General features: G+C 42.9%; 1 protein-coding gene across 1 annotated transcript in view; it reads right to left on the bottom strand.

Annotated features, from left to right (window-relative positions):
- Nucleotides 1-8,135: 8,135 nt before the first annotated feature.
- The window catches only part of LOC136580478 (complement factor B-like), a 28,336-nt gene continuing 17,307 nt past the window's right edge, over nucleotides 8,136-19,164 (bottom strand). Inside the window, exons 12-18 of the mRNA XM_066581068.1 lie at nucleotides 18,566-18,677; nucleotides 15,171-15,318; nucleotides 13,874-13,950; nucleotides 12,533-12,642; nucleotides 11,433-11,544; nucleotides 10,387-10,442; nucleotides 8,136-10,141 (exon numbers count right to left, since the gene is read on the bottom strand). Coding sequence (XP_066437165.1) covers nucleotides 9,950-10,141; nucleotides 10,387-10,442; nucleotides 11,433-11,544; nucleotides 12,533-12,642; nucleotides 13,874-13,950; nucleotides 15,171-15,318; nucleotides 18,566-18,677 — 807 coding nt within the window. The 3' untranslated portion in view covers nucleotides 8,136-9,949. The remainder of the gene's footprint in view (nucleotides 10,142-10,386; nucleotides 10,443-11,432; nucleotides 11,545-12,532; nucleotides 12,643-13,873; nucleotides 13,951-15,170; nucleotides 15,319-18,565; nucleotides 18,678-19,164) is intronic.

The following is a 19,164-nucleotide window of genomic DNA, read 5'->3' as shown; positions in this document are numbered from 1 at the left end:
TATGCGCAGCAGAACTAGACGCAGCCAAGTTCGTTGCCCGGGCATCCGCTGCATCGGTTGCGGCAAGGAGAACCCTCTGGCTGAAAAGCTGGTCAGCAGATACAGCATCCAAGATGGCCCTAACAAGGTTGCCATTCGAAGGAAACAGGCTGTTTGGATCTAAACTAGATGACATGATAAAGGACGTTACAGGCGGCAAGAGCACGTCGTTACCACAAATGCCGGCAAGAAAGGAGAAGGTTCCACTAAAAAGGAAACCGTTTTTTAGATCCCTTTGGCGTTTTTTTCATCCCGTCCAGGGTCAGGGCAGTGGTCCCAGTCTACAAGAACCCCGACGCAAAGAGGGGCCCCTCTTTCAAAAACAAGGCAAACATGGCGATCCCGACCCGGAACATCTAAAACGGCGGGATCAAAGAGCGCGGCATGAGATGCTGCCCCCACCCAGTGTCACCAGGATGGGGGGCAGGCTCTCCCAATTTCGGGAGACATGGGGGAGGCGCGTGAGCGACAAGTGGGTGCAGGAAAGTGTGACATCCGGTTACGCAATCGAACTCACGACTCTCCCACGGAATTCATTCTGCAGGTCCAGAGTGCCTACCACCCCGGAAGGAGTAGCCAACCTACAGCAGGCAGTGCGGAACCTTCTGGCACAGGGGGTTGTGAAACCGGTACCGGGGGCACAAGAGAGGCAAGGGTTCTATTCGAATCTCGTTCTTGTACCCAAAAAGGGACGGCAGAGTGAGGCCGGTGCGGGATTTAAGGAGGTTGAACCAATTCATCAAAACAAAACATTTCCGGATGGAGTCAATCAAGTCCGTGATAACCTCCATGCAACCGGGCGAATTTCTGTCCTCAATAGATATCAAGGACGCTTATCTCCATATCCCAATTCGGGAAACACATCAAAAATTCCTTCGTTTCGAAACACAGGGAAGGCATTTTCAGTTTACGGCGCTGCCATTCGGCCTGTCGGCCTCCCCAAGGGTCTTTACGAAGGTACTAGCAGCAGTGGTAGCGCTACTCCATGCGGAAGGTATATCAGCCATCCCATACCAGGACGATATACTAATAAAGGCACCGTCGTGGGTCGGCAACATCAAAAGCCTACACGTCACGATGAAGATTCTAGAAGAATTCGTCTGGATTGTGAACCGCGAAAAATCATACCTAATACCGACACAACGCTTGGAGTTTGTGGGCATGATATTCGATACCAGCCAGCACCGGGTCCTGCTACCCCAAGCAAAGGTAGACAAGCTCCGGCAGGGGGTCCGGTCCCTAATACGGGAAACCGTTAACCCTCAGACACTGCATGGCTATCCTGGGCCAGATGGTGGCAGCATTCGAGGCGGTTCCGTTCGCCCAGTTCCGGTCAAAGAAACTACAACACTTGATATTGTCACGCTGGAATGGGTCCCGGATGACCCTGGGACAGCGAATCCAGATAACCCCTCAAGTCCAAAGGTCACTGAAGTGGTGGCTGGAACCTGGGAGGCTTCAGGCGGGACGGCCTTTGGGCCCAAATCGTTGGATAGTAGTGACGACGGACGCCAGCCTTTCAGGTTGGGGCGGAACACTGGGGGACCAGTCTGGTCAAGGAGTGTGGTTTCAAAGAGAGACAAGGCTGCATATAAACATCCTAGAGTTGCGGGCCATATACCTGACTCTCCGACACTTCGGGCCCAGTCTCAAGAGAAAAAATGTACGCGTCCAGACGGACAACACCACAGCGGTGGCCTATGTCAACCGGCAAGGGGGAACACGGAGCGCGTCGGTAATGAGCGAGGTAGCAGGCATACTAACGTGGGCGGAGAAGCATCTGAGCTCGATTTCCGCAGTCTACATTCCCGGAATAGAAAACTGGGTGGCAGATTACCTAAGCCAGGAAACAGTGGATCCCGGCGAATGGGGGCTGCACCCAGAAGTTTTTCGGACGATATGCCTGAAATGGGGCACACCAGACGTGGACCTCATGGCGTCCCGACTAAACTACAAACTACGCCCATTTGTGTCCCGAGCGCGGGATCCACAAGCAGTGGCAACGGATGCGCTGACCATTTCGTGGGGGGAGTACAAGCTCCTATACGTATTTCCACCAATCCCTCTCATACCGAGGATTCTAGGGAAAATCAAGCAGGAAGGGCGACCAGCGATATTAATAGCGTCAGACTGGCCAAGAAGAAGCTGCTACGCGACCATCATAGAAATGCTGTTCGACATACCGTGGCATCTTCCAGAGCAAAGAGACCTGCTATCCCAGGGGCCTTTTTTCTACACCCGAATTTCAAGTCTCTACATTTGACGGCTTGGCCGTTGAGACCGAGGTGTTGAGGAGGAAAGGTTATTCGGAGAAGGTTATCCAGACTATAATACGGCCAGAAAACCAGCCTCATCGGCAATTTATTATAGAGTCTGGAAGCGCCTTTTCACCTGGTGTGAGGAGAGACGGGTACAACCGGTGCAATTTTCGGTGGCCAGAATTCTTGCATTCCTGCAATCAGGCCTCGAAGTAGGATTGAGGGTAGGTTCGTTAAAGGGACAGGTGTCGGCATTAACGGTGCTGTTCCAAAAGCCAATCGCAAATAGAATGGCACTACGTGCATTCCTGCAAGGAGTCGCCCATACGACACCCCCGTTTAAACCCCCGGTCCAAACTTGGGACCTTAATCTCGTGTTGGACACTATGACGGGCCAGCCGTTTGAGCCGCTGAAGGAGATTTCTATGCGACTACTGACCTGGAAGGTGGTATTCCTCGTCGCCATTACGTCAATCCGTAGGGTCTCGGAGTTGGCGGCTTTGTCTATACAGGCGCCATATATGACCTTCCACCAGCACAAAGTGGTGCTGAGGCCATCACCCGAATTTCTACCAAAGGTGGTATCACAGTTCATATTAATGAAGAAATTGTCTTGCCTTCTTGTTGTCCAGATCCAGTACACACAAAAAAAAATAAAAATTCTGCACCACCTGGACGTAGTAAGGGCGCTGAGGATCGATGTGAAAAGAACAAAGGAGTTTCGTAGGATCGACTCCCTCTTCGTTATTCCGGAGGGGACCCGAAGGGGCTTGGCAGCTATCCAAATGGATAATGTCCCTGATAACAGAGGCGTATCGCGCCTCAGGACGCTCGCCGCCATTTCGGGTTACGGCCCACTCCACACGGGCGGTAGGGGCTGCCTGGGCAGTCCGTCACTGAGCCTCAGCCCTTCAGGTGTGTAAGGCAGCCACCTGGACTTCCTTACATACGTTCCCAAAATTTTATAAGGTCCACACAGCTGCATCATTTGATGCAGCTCTTGGCCGGAAGATCTTGCAGGCGGCGATCGTTGACCGCACAGCCGAACTTTGAATGCCCACCCAATATATTGTTTTCGGGACTGCTTGTGGACGTCCCATGGTCTAGGCTGTGGCCCCCAATGATACGGACGAGAAACAGATATTTTTGGTATAACTTACCGTAAAATCTCTTTCTCGTCGCGTTCATTGGGGGCCACAGCACCCACCCCTTATTTATTTAGGCGGTTGCTGGAACGTTCTGTTCTTCGGTCACGGTTCGGCAGAAAATTGTGCCAAAAGTTTGTTTTTGGTAGGTATAAAACATAGTATGTATAAATGTTACTCCCACTGGCTTCCTACTGCTTGCAGACAGACTAATTAGCTGAGTGCCTGCAGGGGGGATATAGCCAGGTGGGGAGGAGCTAACACTTTTTTGCTTAGTGTCGCCTTCTAGGGCAGTGGCTATATCCCATGGTCTAGGCTGTGGCCCCCAATGAACGCGACGAGAAAGAGATTTTACGGTAAGTTATACCAAAAATATCTGTTTTTTACACCCCATACCCACCACTGAGGTCACGAAATACCCCCAAAAAGCATGAGAGGAGGGGGGGGGGGATACCCGGTTTTATTGCCCCATGGGCCCATTCCAACCAGCCTCCGTAATTACCCCTGTCTTCGGAAATACTACACAGTTCACATTTTTACTTTTATCTAAGATTTGCGAACGCCAAAAAGGGCGCGGAGGGGGGGGGGGATTTTTAGGGAGTCAATCTTTATTCTGTACAAATAAGCAATGGGGCCTGGAATTTATTCAGTTGTGCCCTAAAATCCAACAGGTGTTCCGTCCTTTATAGGCCTTGCCATGCGTCCTGTAAGTAGATTAGGGCCACAATGGGTATGTTTCTGAACTCGGGACAAACGGGGGTATCCATTTTGGGGTGAACGTCTTCATTCCTATGTACAATGTACAAAAAAAATGTTTTTAAATTGAAAAAATTGCCAAAAAAATTGAAAATCGTAACTTTTTCCTTCTGCTTTGCTTAGATTCATTCAAATACTGTGGGGTCAAAATATGCAGTACATCACTAGATAAATTCGTTAAGGGGTCTAGTTTTCAAAATGGGGTCATTTGTGGGGGTTTTCTATGGTTTTGGGCACTCAAGAACTCTACAAGTGGGCAATGGGGCCTAAAAGGACTTCAAGCAAAATCTATGTTCTGAAAGCCACCGATTACTCCTTTTATTTTGGGCCCCGTTGTGCATGCGGACATAAGATTAGGGCCACAATGGGTATATTTCTGAAAACAGCACAAACAGGGGTATCCATTTTGGGGTGTAAGTCTTCCTTCATATGTGTGCTGTACAAAAAAAGCTGTTTTTAAAATGACAGAATTGCCAAAAAAACAAAAATCCTAATTTTTTCCTTTTGCTTTGCTTGAATTTATTCAAAAACTGTGGGGTCAAAATACGCAGTACACCCCTAGATAAATTCGTTAAGGAGTCTAGCTTTCAAAATGGGGTCATTTGTGGGGGTTCTCTATGGTTTTGGGCGCTCAAGAACTCTACAAGTGGGCAATGGGGCCTAAAAGGACTTCAAGCAAAATTTGTGTTCCGAAAGCCACCGGTCGCTCCTTTCATTTTGGGCTCCGTTGTGTATCCAGACATAAGATTAGGGCCACAATGGGTATGTCTTTGAACACAGGACAAACAGGGGTATCCATTTTTGGGTGCAAGTCTTGCTTCATATGTGTGCTGTACAAAAAAAGCTGTTTTTAAAATGACAGAATTGCCGAAAAAACGAAAATCACAATTTTTTCCTTTTGCTTGGTTTGAATTCATTCAAAAACTGTGGGGTCAAAATATACAGTACACCCCTAGATAAATTCCTTAAGGGGTCTAGTTTTCAAAATGGGGTCATTTGTGGGGGTTTTCTATGGTTTTGGGCGCTCAAGAACTCTACATGTGTGCTATGGGGCCTAAAAGGACTTCAAGCAAAATTTCTGTTTTGAAAGACACTGACTACTCCTTTCATTTTGGGCCCCGTTGTGGACTCAGATATAACAATAGGGCCACAATGGGTATATTTCTGAACACGGGAGAAATAGGGGTATCCATTTTGGGGTGTAAATCCTGATTTTCATGTAAACTATAGGAAAAAAATATGTCTTTAAAATGACAGATTTGCAAAAATATGAAATTTTACTTTTTCTCCTCTAAATTGAATTAATTCCTGAAAAAAAACTGTGGGGTCAAAATACTCATGACACCCCTCAGTGAATACACTAAGGGGTGTAGTTTTTAAAATGAGGTCATTTGGGGGGGTATCTATTATTCTGACACTCATGAGCCTTTCCAATCTTGGCTTGGTATAGGAAAACAAAGTGTTCCTCAAAATGCTAAAAAGTAATGTTAAATTTGTACGTCTCCTAAATGGTTAAAAAAAAACGAAAGTTTTTCCAATGTGCACCCAAAATAAAGTAAACGGGTGGAAATATAAATCTTAGCAAAAATTTCTATATTATGTTTGCACATATTTAAGATATTGCAGTTGGAAATGTGAAAAAATGATGATTTTTTCAAAATTTTCCCAATTTTGGCGCTTTTAATAAATAAACACAATTTCTATCGGTCTATTTTTTCCGCCTAAATGAAGCACAACATGTGGCGAAAAAACAATGTCAGAATCGCTTGGATATGCAAAACCTTTCTGGTGTTTTTCCATGTTAAAGTGACACATGTCAGATTTGCAAAATTTGGCCTGGTCATTAAGGCGCAAACAGGCTTGGTCACTAAGGGGTTAATAGTTAATTGCCAAGGACCTGCCACTCGGGATCCCCACTTATCAACTGATCGTCTGGTCCTCTGTCAGTGCAGTGCGACCAGATGTTGTCATTGGGTTCGGAGACAGAAGCTTCCTAGAGGGTTTCACTCCCATTGAAATCAATGGAAGCTGAAGCCGCCTATTACACTTCCAGCACTTCTGCCATTGACACAGGTCAGACGCAGAAGTGTAATAGGAGGCAGTGCTCCCTTTGATTTCAATGGAAGTATGATGCTGATCCTTTTGTCTCCGAGACCAATGAGGACGTCCAGCCCTGCTGCAGTGACTGCAGGCTGAATGATCAGCTGATCGCCAGGGATCCCAAGTAGTGTGTCCCCTGTGATTAACTATTGATGACTTAGCCTGAGCATAGGTCATCAATAGAATTTGTCTATAAAACCCCTTTAACTACTGTTCTGTTCTATTATAGAAGACGGCCCAGGAGGATTATAGTATAGTAACCACTTGTTTCCTGTAAACTGGAATCTAGTAATATAGAAAATTTGATAATCTGGGATTTGCTTGGAGTACAAAGCTAAAATATAATGTGGAAGACTTGGAAAGAAACCAATTGCGAAATTCATCTGATGTTAAAGTAAAGTAGTAGATTTTTTCCTGAAAGTTCTTTATCGTTACAAGTTAACACCCGTCCATTAAACCAAGATATCTGATAATCTAGTACCTGTCAGGTTGCATTGGTGCTAGATTAGAAATTTCTGTGTCCAGACGTTCCGTTTGGAACCTTACGGCGCAGATACAGCACACAAAAAAAAACACACCCCTGCGCTATTTTGTCCACTAAAATTCCGTTTATAATGTCCGTTTTTAATGTTGAAAGTCAGATGAGTTCCATGGTAGTCATTGGGGCTCATTCAGCTTCAGCGGTTTTGGTATCTTTGTTGCTCAGCCCTGAGGACGGAGCTAAACAACAGAAATGACTCGTAGCTTCGGTGTAGATGTGAATAGGGTCTAATACTGCATTTTGTACTATAAAATGTGACAAAGTTTAGATAACAAAAAATAAGGGGGAAAAATATATAGACTACTTTTGACTGCCCTGGTGGTCTAGAGCAATAGAGGGGTTAGTGCCAGCTTTCCTGATGGTCAGTTTTAGAAAAGTAGTTAATATCCACTTCTCTGGTTGTCTAGGATAGTAGGAGTTAATGCCTGCTTTTTGTGGTTTAGTATAGTGGAGTTGTTAATGCCACCATCCTTGTTGGTCTAGGCTAGAGGATAGGTTAATGCCAGCTTTTCTGATAGTCTGTGGTAGACAAGTAGTTAATAGCAATATTCCATATTGGCTAAGCATAGCAGAGGGGTTTATTGCCTGATTTCCTTGTGATCTAGTGTAGTAGTTAATGCCACTATCCCTGATGGTCTAGGCTAGTGGAGGGGTTACTACTAGCTTTCTGTTGCAGAATAGTTCTTAATGTTGGCTTTCCATGGTGGTCTGGGATAGTAGAGGGGGGGTTAATGTCTGCTTTCCTTATAGTTTAGTATACAAATGGTATTAATGGCACCATCCATGATGGTCTAAGCTAGTGGAGGGGTTAACGCAAGATTCCCCAATGGTCTATAGTAAAGCAGTAGCTAATATCAGATTCCATGGTAGTCTATGGTAGTAGACAGTGTTGGTGCTTGCTTTTCTTGTGGCTCAGTGTATAGGAGAGGTTATTGTCATCATCCCTGTGGTCTAGGCTAGTGGAGGGATTAATAACAGCATTTCCAATGGTCTGTGGTAGAGAAGCCATTCATGTCAGCTTTCCTGATGATCTAGAGAAGTGGAAAGGGTTAATGCTATGATGTAGGATGCTCATTGTGTTCAGCTTCCTCTTCCTACAGATCGGTGCTGGGCATGGAGAGAGGATTGTCTTCTGTCAGCACATTATTCTCTTTTATTGTGTAGAGCGATGTGTTCATGGAGGGGAGCTGATGTTGATGCTCCATATGGCTTATAAAGTCCAAAAACTTTGCAATTTAAATAAATCAGTGAATTAAAAAAACAACGTGGATATTAAAAAATTTTTTTATTGCAAAGCTGAATAATACACATGAAATGCCGAGCAGGTTCACAATTTCCTATATGTAGCACCTCTCTAATCTTTTGCTACATAAATTATTAATTCCATGAAAAGCAGGCTTGGAAGGGGCTCCTTAAGCTGGTGACTGCTCATACATAAGAGTTCTTTACAGTAACAGAATATAAACACTGGATTGTCTACATAAAAAGATTCCATACTGTAAGAGTTGTTAATATGGTGACTGCTCATACATAGGGACTCTTTACAGTAAGCAGTTAATCTGGAAATTCATAGGTAGGGGTTCTTTGCTGTAGGAGCAGCTAATAGGAAAGGATTCTGTACTGCAAGTGGTTAATCAGGTGAATTTTCATATAAAGGGCTTTTTCTTAAGGTAAAAGCAGTTACAGAATAACTGTATTTTATTTTTTCACTAAAATGTACAAAATTGGTGATTCTTTGCATTTTTGCCATAGGTTTTATCAGCCTATTCTGTACATTTTTCTTAGAAAACCCCTCTTCAGCTAGGCGAAGACAGTGCTGAGAACTCCGTCTTCAGCTAACTAACTGCATAGCTTAACGGGGTGCTCAACTGTGTCTGCTCTGTTCTCTCTAGTGCAGACACAGCTGTTTCCATATAACAATATGTATATAAAAGCCTGCTTTATATTTTACTGATTTTCCACCATGTTTGCTCATGTACCCCCTTTGTCTTTTATTAGTCTTCTGCCTCCGATTATCTGTCGCTCGCTGCTATGTAAGGAGAAGCCCTTGTGTGTTGCAGACAGCTTGTCCTGTTCAGCTATGCAGTTAGCTAGGTAAAGAAGGATTTCTTAGCACCGTTTTCCAGCTGCATAGCTGACGAGGGTTTTCTATGAAAACTGTACAGGATAGGCTGATAAAACCTGTTTTTTACATTTTAGGGGGAAAAAATTAGGTTAATTTACTTTTTCAAACTCCATTGTCTTAAGATAGTGATTCTATAAAAGAAGAGCAGGTAATCTAGAAAATTCATAGGTAGGGGTTCTTTGTGGTAAGAGCAACTAAAAAGTGGATTGTCTATAGGAAGGATTCCTGTAGAGTAAAAGTGATTTATTTTGGTGAATTTTAATGTAAAGGGTTTTTTTCTCTACAGCCACAGCAGTTAAACTGAATTGTATGCAGAAAGTGATTCTTTTCTGTAACAGCGATGAATTTGGTGTCTGTTTATAGGTAGGGGTTCTCTACAGTGAGAGCAGTTAAACTGTGGATTATCTGTGGAAAGGGATTCTTTACAGTAAGTCAGTCTGTGGAATGCCCTACTGAAAAAGGTTGTAAAGACAAAATCATCTAATATGCGTAAGAACAAAATTAGGAAGGTAATGGACTCATGAGAATTTATCTGAACTTCAAAAATATTTTTTCTGAACCTGATGGACATTTGTTGTCTTTTTTTCAATATGTGTAACTTTCTGTTTTTCTCAGTTTTTTTTTTCACTAAAGTACATCTTACATGAGGCATATGCACCTTGGACATTGGAAATTTGTTCTTTGAAGGTTAATATAGTGCAAAGAAGACACTTATGGCAGTTCTTGGCAAATGTGTCAGTCTTCTCTGTAGCTCTGGCATCCCATTCAGAAGGCTGGGAGAACATAATGGAAATTCTAAGACAAATCCACATAAGTAGCATGTGTAAGTAATGTTACATTAAGGTGGGCTACCTGGAATAGCTCATTTGATAACACTGGATGTCACTTTTGTAGCCTGAAAACAAAGAAGCCACTTAATACAGCACATCACCTCCGTCATGTGAGGTGGCCACCATTTGCCCAGAGGTCAGGTCTGTGTATTGTGTCATGTAGGACAGACGACCTCATTGTAGTCCTTTATGCCTGGTTGAAACTCTATTTCTTCTTTAAGGTTTTTGTGAAGCCAGGGCAGGACCTCCAGAACGTTTACATAAAAATCCCGAGCATAACTTGGAAAAGAGGTTTGCCTTTGAGGTGTATGGCAGGGGTTAAAAGTACCAAAACTGAGGATCCCGACCTAAGAGAAGCAAAAACAGTATGAGAAATCATCTTCATGGACTTCTAGGGCTGCTGATGGTCCTGTAGGTAAGAGAAGTGCCCACACACCCTAATGAGTATCTGCACTGTCCTATTTTGCCCCCCATTATTGCACACTGAAGGGCATTTGGTTGAAACAATTACAACACCTTGTATAGCCCTATGATGATGTCTGGGGGGGCTCTTCTACTGGCAGATTATCTTGTTTGTTCCTTTATATCTCACCTGAAAGAATCTGCTCCTATCCCGGGTATTCACAAAGAGAGAGCCTCCGGATTCACCTGTAAGAGAAGAAGATGCCATCCATCATCAGCAACAGTCCTTCCCAAATCAGGCTCTAGATATCTGACTTATGGCACACCCAGCGGTTCCCCTCCTACCCCTACCAGTTACATCCAATGGCACCCTCTCCGGTGCAGCGGACGCTGCAGAATCTTCTATGCTGTCAGCATCATCTGTGGGGTGCACACAGCTTTTCCATCCTCAACCAATCCCAATGGTCCCTAGGTAATTTATGGCACCCTCCTCCACTGTATGTTCCATTAGGTTCTGTTATGGTGCTATTAGTTTTGATTGACTTCTGGCTTTGAGCTATCCCTGTATACCCAGCTTTCCCAACTTCTTCTGTCCTGATCTCAACTGTCCTGATCTCAACTTCTGTCCTGATCTTGCTTGACTGATTGCCGCCACCTACCCTGACCTTTTTGCTTGTCTCTCAATTTTGCAAGAATTCCTCTTGTCCTGACCTTGGGCTGTTAAATCAGCTATGTCTCTGCCTGTTGCTCTAGTACTGTACTACAGTGCTTCTAACCTGTCCATATGAGCTGCCACTGCACCAAGACAACTCTTGGGGTAATGGCCTGAAGACCAATGCAGCTAAGACCAGATCCCACTTGGAGGGGTTAAAGGGTGAACACCAGGGGACCCTAGATTCTGCCTCGAGAGTACACAAAGCCAAATTGACATTTTTCTAGCAGTGACAATTGCTATAAACAGATGAACATGAAAGGGTTTAAATGACCTCCTGGAGAATTATGAGTTAAGAGAAGGGAGTACAAGACCCCCCTCAATAAGCCATAGCGGAGAGTGACTGTGAAAAACACCTCTTGCTTTGGGCATTACACAGACAAACCATTCATTTTTAATGAGCACAATGTAATTCTTCATTTTTTCTGCAGGGGGCTTCAACATTTGCTGCTGGGTTCCCCCAAAGTGTACGTCTGTTAGCTGGGGGTGCTGAGACTTCTTGTATCACTGGAGGACACACTTACCCTTACAAGACATTTGTCCCTGTACACAGAGGTGGCGCGGAGATATCATCTCATGGGGGGTGATGTTTTTATACTTCTCAGAGTTTTGAATACCCAATATGCAGGCTTCTCTCTGGATGATAAAATAAAAGTCATTTGCAGTGACAGGCCAGCTGCTGCAGAACCTCTTTTTGAGAATAAAATGGCAGGTAATTGTCGATCACATGTTTAAATAAAAGCATGCATGTACAACAGCCATGGGGTGACATAAAGGTAGTGCCAACATGTATTACATTGCCGATGCTGTTTTGATCGTTTTAGCCCAAACTATTTTTTCTTCTTAAATCCCTTTGGGGCAGATATATTGGAGACACACACGTCCTTCCTCTATTATCTGTATAGGCAGTATTGGAGGTTGTGTGTATTTAATGGCAGCCATCAGCAATCCAGCGATGATTTTTATGCTGGTTAAAAGTGAGCGACAAACAAAAAGCAAATGAATAGTAAACTATGGCTTTGCATTTAGACATAACAATTATTGCGCATTTTCCTTCATTTGAACAAATTTTGTGCGATAATTGTGTAAGTAGTCCTTTACTACTATGTCTTATCTAGGCCTCCAGCAGTACCATAACGCTATAATTAACTAACCAACACTCTAATGATAATTAGATGACTCTGCTCATTTGTCCTAGTCCACACAGCAAAGCTGACAAGTGAATTATGGAAAATAGTGTCAGCCTATTGTCTGTTCTAATGGGCAGTGTGAAATTATTGAATAGTAACAAAAAATAAAATTTAAAAAACTGCATGAACATATTTTTTTAACAAAAATAACCTGATGATAAATTCCCTTTTAAGTAATGTTAAACAAAATGAATCTATGCAGCCCCTTCATTCATGTTCTGAGAGGTTTAGGGATGGTCATGATGTTGTACCGCCTGACTCTATGGTCTCTCTGAGACTCTACTTATACATTGAACTGAGTAGTAACACAGTGAGGGCCATCTAGTGGTGGCTGCAGGTAGCCAGAAAGTTAGATTTAAATTCTATGTCTATGTCCCCTGATGGCTGGTGGGACGGTTCTTCATAAGTTCTGTTTCATTGACCTCAGGACTCACCAGATTGTTGTTCTTTATGTCCACATGCAGCTCTTTCAGCTCATTCCTCTGTTGCCCCTCTCTGGAAAGATATCTGGCCGGCACCTCACTGCTGCTCAGTAAGAAGGTACCTGAGATGAGGGAGAGGCCATTATGTGGGCAGGTAACATATACAACCTATAACTTCTTTACTTTTCCATCATCCCGTGTAAGGGACTATTTTTGCGGAGTGAGCTGTAGCTTTGCGGAAAGTCTGCACAGAAATTCCTCTGCATTTCTGCCCCATGTGAACCCAGCCTTGAGGGGCTTTTACACCTAACAATTTATCGCTCGCTCGAGCCAACAATGTCAGAGTACACTTAGGCAGCCTGTTTATACATTGTTGGCTCGTTCACTCGTTAAAATGTTCAGTTATTCACATTTACTGTACAAGTGACTGAACGATCGCTATTTAAACCGAACAATCAGCAAACGAGCCAATGATTTTTATGCCTGCATAAAATGAATAAGTATAGGAGTTCTCGTTCATTAGTTGATCATTGGCTGCGTTTACACTGAACGATTATCGTTTATTTTCACTTGTTTAAACAATTTTTTGAATGATAATCTTTCCATATACAGTATAAGGTCCTTTAATTATATACGTGACCCTTCAGGTAGCCATGGCAACTAGAATGACAATATCTATTGTCTATATCACACTGGCGTTCCCCCTTTAAAGGTCCACTCCAGCTAAACCTTTTGGGTTTTTTTTCCAGGGTGCAGTTGGCATAAAGGTCATATTAGGGGATATAACATATCTACACTAATCCCTTTATTGATGAGAAAACCAGTCCGGTCCCCCAGCGCCACAAGTGACCCGCGCTGTAATGAGCTGGATCCTCCAGCATACCAGAAGTCACGGTCTCTATTCTTTTCTATGAGACTGACGTGTTGACTCTCATAGGAATGAATAGAGAAAGTCTCTTCCAGTCCACACAGCAGACACTGGGGGATTCAGCTAGTTACAGTGGAGGTTACATGGGACGTTGGAGGACTACTTTGGGTGATAATCGTCCCGTGTACACACGACTGCTGACGACTGGTATGCCTCCGTTCACTTGAATGACTATTGCTCTTTTTAAGCATGGGAGCAATAGTCAGGCGGTAGTTCTTGGGTCAGCTGTTGACCATTTATACACCTGACAGTTAACCCATGTAAAGGAACTTTTAAGTATGTTATATCCCCAAATATATACTGTATGTTAATTGCACCCCTGGGGAGTAATAAAAAGTTTTTTCAGAGTGGCCCTTTAAATGTACTAGCTGGTATGTAGGTACATTGTCTTCTATTGTGCTAGATGGACACAGATGAGACATTACGGTGTTCTTCGCAGCTTGCACTTTTCTTCTGTTTCATGGCTCTGTTGGCAGGCTCCGTACAAGGAAGACAGATGGGCCTGTAATGCAAAAAAAACCCCACAAATTCACTATTCATTTCCATTCATCAGATTGTCTGGTGGAGAAACCCCTTATGTATGAGCTCCATCAATTAGCCGGAGCAGACAGCAGTAATAAAGAATGTGGCGTTAGAGGTCCCAGAACATCCGGATACTACACAGACACATCATTGATTCCCATAGGTACCATGTAATGCTCCATTTCACCAGTGGAGGTGCTGCAGAACAGTTGATCACTTGTTGCCTAGAGTCGCTGCAGGTTACAGATGATTGCTGGTGTTACCAGCTGAATAACTTGTGTTTAGATTATTTTTGGAGGATCCTTCTGATGAAAGGGGATTATAGTACTATGGACAACTCTTTTATAGGGACTTCCAGGAATTCAACAAAGTGCAATTTGTGGAAGCCCATCCTAGGACGGGCTGAATGCATCTGTAGATCAGAGAGGGAACAAGGCCGAGCCAAGGGTGGAGCTTGACCCCACACTATTTGGACCTGTTAGGCTGAATGGTAAACCTGCAGGAACAAACCATGTGGCACTAGGCTCCATTCCCCGATCCCTTCCCCTTCCAGTCTTGAGATACATTTAACATATCCTAGGATGGGTTTCCATGGGCTGACGTTTTGTTGAATTCCTGTACAACCCTGTTAAGGCTGTCTATTTAGCACATTTGCTGTTTAGGACACTAGCTCTCTTAGTATCCTTAAAAGAGTTCTCATCAGTAGACAACCCCTTTAAGAATTCAGGACCCTGGGTGATCAGCTGATCATTTTGGGTCACGCTCACAGCTTACCCTCCCCCCCAACAAACAGCTGATATTGATTGAGAAAGCCAGAGCAAGCCAGGCACTTCCTCTGCAGGAAAAATGTAGATGAATGCATCACAAGGATGGCTAGTACGGAGCAGCCCTCTGTTCTGGCTGATAGAGGGAGTCCATTAGTGATGGCTATATAAACCTGTATGCAGGGAGCTTCTCTTAGAGATATCGGTATATATCTGTATACAGTGAGCTCCCTCTAGTGGCGGCTGTAAGTAGCCTCTAGTGTAAGATTTAGCAGTTAATGGCTGGGTCCCATAGCAGTCTCATGCCCAGTATAAGTACAACACTGGCCATATTGGTTGCCGCCTTTGCTTAAACACATACAACTGAGAAACAACTCTTGACTGCAGAGGGCGACTCAAGGACTTGCATGTACAGGAAACCACTAAACTGTCCTACCTGGCGCTCTTGGAGAATGTCACTTTCTTGCTTAGTTTTACGAGAGCCACATCGTAGTCGTAATCCTGAATAATCCCTTTACCCACTTTACGGGTAAGGTTGTAGCAGTCGTGAATGAAAATCTTTTGTCCTTTGTATGTTTCTTCACCTATAAAACATGAAACAACATTATAAGCTGTGTACCTTCAGTGTCTGAGGCTCAGTGCACACTGCATCTGACCTCTACCATTATCGTATATGTCATGACAAGCTCCTCGCATATATGTAAACCTATCCATGTGCCCTCATTCAGCCAACGGAGGCCAAAAGATTGTCGTTTTAGTCTCTGTCTGGCCAGTATGCATCTGGGTACGTTGTTTCCAAGTCCATAGGAAAGTACAGCAGACTGTGATTTCCTATACAGATGAACATCGCAAAAAACATATATCATGCGGTATAAATTTTTTTCACAATGGGACCCTATAGACAATGTATGCCACTGGATGCTTATATAGTGGGATAAGTCTGGACCGCATCACATCAAACGTAGGCTCAAAAGCTGTGTACACAGATCCTAAAGGGCCTTTTACACAGCCTGACGATCAGAAAAGAACATTCCTAGGAACTTTTCTTTGCCCCATCATCGGGCGATGTGAAGGTGCCATCAATCACCCATAATCACATCTTCTATGCAGCACAAAAAAATGATCCTTATGATGAGACTAGCTGAAATACCCGGCTTCGCCCGAGTTAATTTGGTACTGGTGTTTATCTGGTGTTCACATGGAAAATCTTATGAAGTCGTGGTTACTTTTGAGATACCGGGAAAAAAATATGTTCACCATTTTGCATGGTTCTTTGCGTTACCCAGGAAACACCACGTGGAGGTAACCATGTGACGTTTCCTTTATATAAAATGACATCAGGAAGTGAGAGAATTAGATTTCGTATGTAAAATTTGGACGCTAATTCTTTTTTGCTTAGGATTGAAAAATCGAGTTGGGACCCACTAGCTTTTCATATTTATGACACAATCAATGGCCGTGCCAAATTTCAAGTTTCTATGACATCGGGAAGTTAGGACCCATTAACTTTTCCTATTTATGACATAATTAATGCTCGTGCCAAATTTAATGTTTCTATGACATCGGGAAGTGAGAGAATTAGATTACGTACATAAAGTTTAGACGCTAATTCTTTTGTGCTCAAATTGAATAATCGATTTGGCACCCCTTTACTTTTCCTATTTTGGGCAGGATTTATGCTTATGCCAAATTTCATGTTTTTACGACATCGGGAAGTTGGAGAATTAGTGGCGAGTCAGTCAGTAAGTCAGTCAGTGAGGGCTTTCATCTTAATGTATATAGATCAATGCCCGTGCCAAATTTCAAATTTCTATGACATCGGGAAGTGAGAGAATTAGATTACGTACGTAAAATTTGGACGTTAATTCTTTTGCGCTTAGAATTGAATAATCGAGTTGGGACCCATTAACTTTTCCTATTTATAACATAATCAATACTCGTGCGAAATGTCACGTTTCTATGACACCAGGAAGTGAGAGAATTAGATTACGTACGTAAAATTTGGATGCTAATTCTTTTGCCCTTAGAATTAAATAATCGAGTTGGGACCAATTAACTTTTCCTATTTATGACATAATCAATGCCCATGCGAAATTTCAAATTTCTATGACATCGGGAAGTGAGAGAATTAGATTACGTACGTAAAATTTGAATGCTATTTCTTTTGCACTTAGAATTGAATAATCGACTTAAATAAACGACATTAACTTTTTCTATTTATGACATAATAAATGCCCGTGCCAAATTTTAAATTTCTATGAATTCGCAAAGTGAGAGAATTAGATTACATACGTAAAATTTTGACACTATTTCTTTTGGGCTTAGAATTAAATAATCGAGTTGGGACCCATTAACTTTTCCTATTTATGACATAATCAATGCCCGTGCCAAATTTCAAGTGAGAGAATTAGATTACGTACGTAAAATTTGGACGCTCATTCTTTTGCGCTTATAATTCAATAATCGAGTTAGGACCCATTTACTTTTCCTATTTATGACATAATCAATGCCCGTGCCAAATTTCAAGTTTCTATGACACCGGGAAGTGAGAGAATTAGATTACGTGTGTAAAATGTCAACACTAATTTTTTTGCGCTAGAATTGAATAATCGAGTTGGCACCCATTAGCTTTTCCTATTTATGACATAATCAATGCCCGTGCCAAATTTCATGTTTCTATGACATCGGGAAGTGAGAGAATTAGATTACGTACGTAAAATTTGGACGCTCATTCTTTTGCGCTTATAATTCAATAATCGAGTTAGGACCCATTTACTTTTCCTATTTAAGACATAATCAATGCCCGTGCCAAATTTCAAGTTTCTATGACACCGGGAAGTGAGAGAATTAGATTACGTGTGTAAAATTTCAATGCTAATTCTTTTGCACTAGAATTGAATAATCAAGTTGGCACCCATTAGCTTTTCCTATTTATGACATAATCAATGCCCGTGCCAAATTTCATGTTTCTATGACATTGGGAAGTTAGAGAATTACTGGCGAGTCAGTGAGTGAGTCAGTGAGGGCTTTCGTCTTTATATATATAGATAGATAATGTGCTGTTGACAATGATGAAGCGTCTATGTGAGACGATCATATGAACAATCGTTCAACCTCCAATGGAACCTAAATCAAGTCATGTGAAGACCTGGTAGAAAAGTGCCGATCTCATTGATCAGAGCTTCTAATTGGTACTTTATCTTTCTATGTAAAAGGACCGGTAAGGTCCTTTTACAAGCTTGATTATTGGGTGCGAACTTGGGTGTTCTTTTGCCCAATCATCGGGCCAAGTGAAAGGTAAAGCAATCGGCCAACAAGCAAGTGAATGCTCTTTCGTCAGCGGATTGTTGCTTTTCAGCAAGCTTAAAAATGTTCACTGGTTGGCTGTACATCTGGTGTGACTAGAGAGATGTACAGCCAACTATATGGGGTGAACAATCATAGTTAGGATCATTCGTCCCCCTAACCAGTAATTCTCAGCTAATGTAAAAGAGAAGTAAACAAGTGATGCTCAACATGCTTTGACGATCGGCACTTATTATGTCAGGCCGAGAGTCAGCCTATGTAAAAGGACTCTTGGGTTAGATGAAGGAAGGAAGCAGGCCTAGCTGATTGCTGTACCGATATCCATCCTGCTGAGCGGGATTATAGGGGAGTCACATACATATACAGTATGTCAGGATGCAGGAGGGAGGCTGACTAAACTCTGTACTAAATTGTGCTAATTTACTTCTGTACTGAGATATGATCACTTACAGGCCAGTGCCTGAGGCTGCACTACTGAGACATCACATGGATACTGTAGATTTTGAAGCTAAAGTATTTACTTACCAATTTCAAATAAGTATTTTTCTGGTGTATCAAAGTCCATGAAACAGTGTGCTGCAGAAAGAACCCAACTGCTGGAAATAAGAGACCCAAAGCATGGGCTTGTAGACTGCGTCTAGGAAAAAAATAGTTATGTACAGCTGAAGCGCCATTGCTATTGTATTCAGTGATTTGCTGGATGCGGTTCTTGACAGGAAATCTTGAGGGAAGTCTCAGCTGGTGGAACCCATTTTATTACTTACTTATGGCTCTATTACGGCATTGGAGAAGGAACCAGAACAGGGTGCACTAAGGGCTCCTGCACAGTTGCGGTTTTCTTGCGCGTTTTTTTCACGTGATATCGCTGCGATTTTTTTTTCACGGGTTTGTCAATGGGACTTTCTAATGTTAAAAACGCATCGCAAGTTAGTGCTTTCAATTTTTGTGCGAGGCATTTTTAACATTAGAAAGTCCCATTGAGAATTGCGTGAAAAAAACGCAGCTATAGGCCGCCTGCAGACGGGCGGAAATTCCGCGGCGGGATTTCCGCCGCTGGAAGCCTGCATAGGATTGCATTAACAAACGCAATCCTATGCAGACGGCTGCAGTTTGGCCGCACAAAA

Source organism: Eleutherodactylus coqui, chromosome 10, assembly GCF_035609145.1.
Source record: "Eleutherodactylus coqui strain aEleCoq1 chromosome 10, aEleCoq1.hap1, whole genome shotgun sequence".
In the NCBI taxonomy this organism is placed as follows: domain Eukaryota; kingdom Metazoa; phylum Chordata; class Amphibia; order Anura; family Eleutherodactylidae; genus Eleutherodactylus; species Eleutherodactylus coqui.
This window is presented reverse-complemented; position numbering and strand designations above follow the sequence as displayed.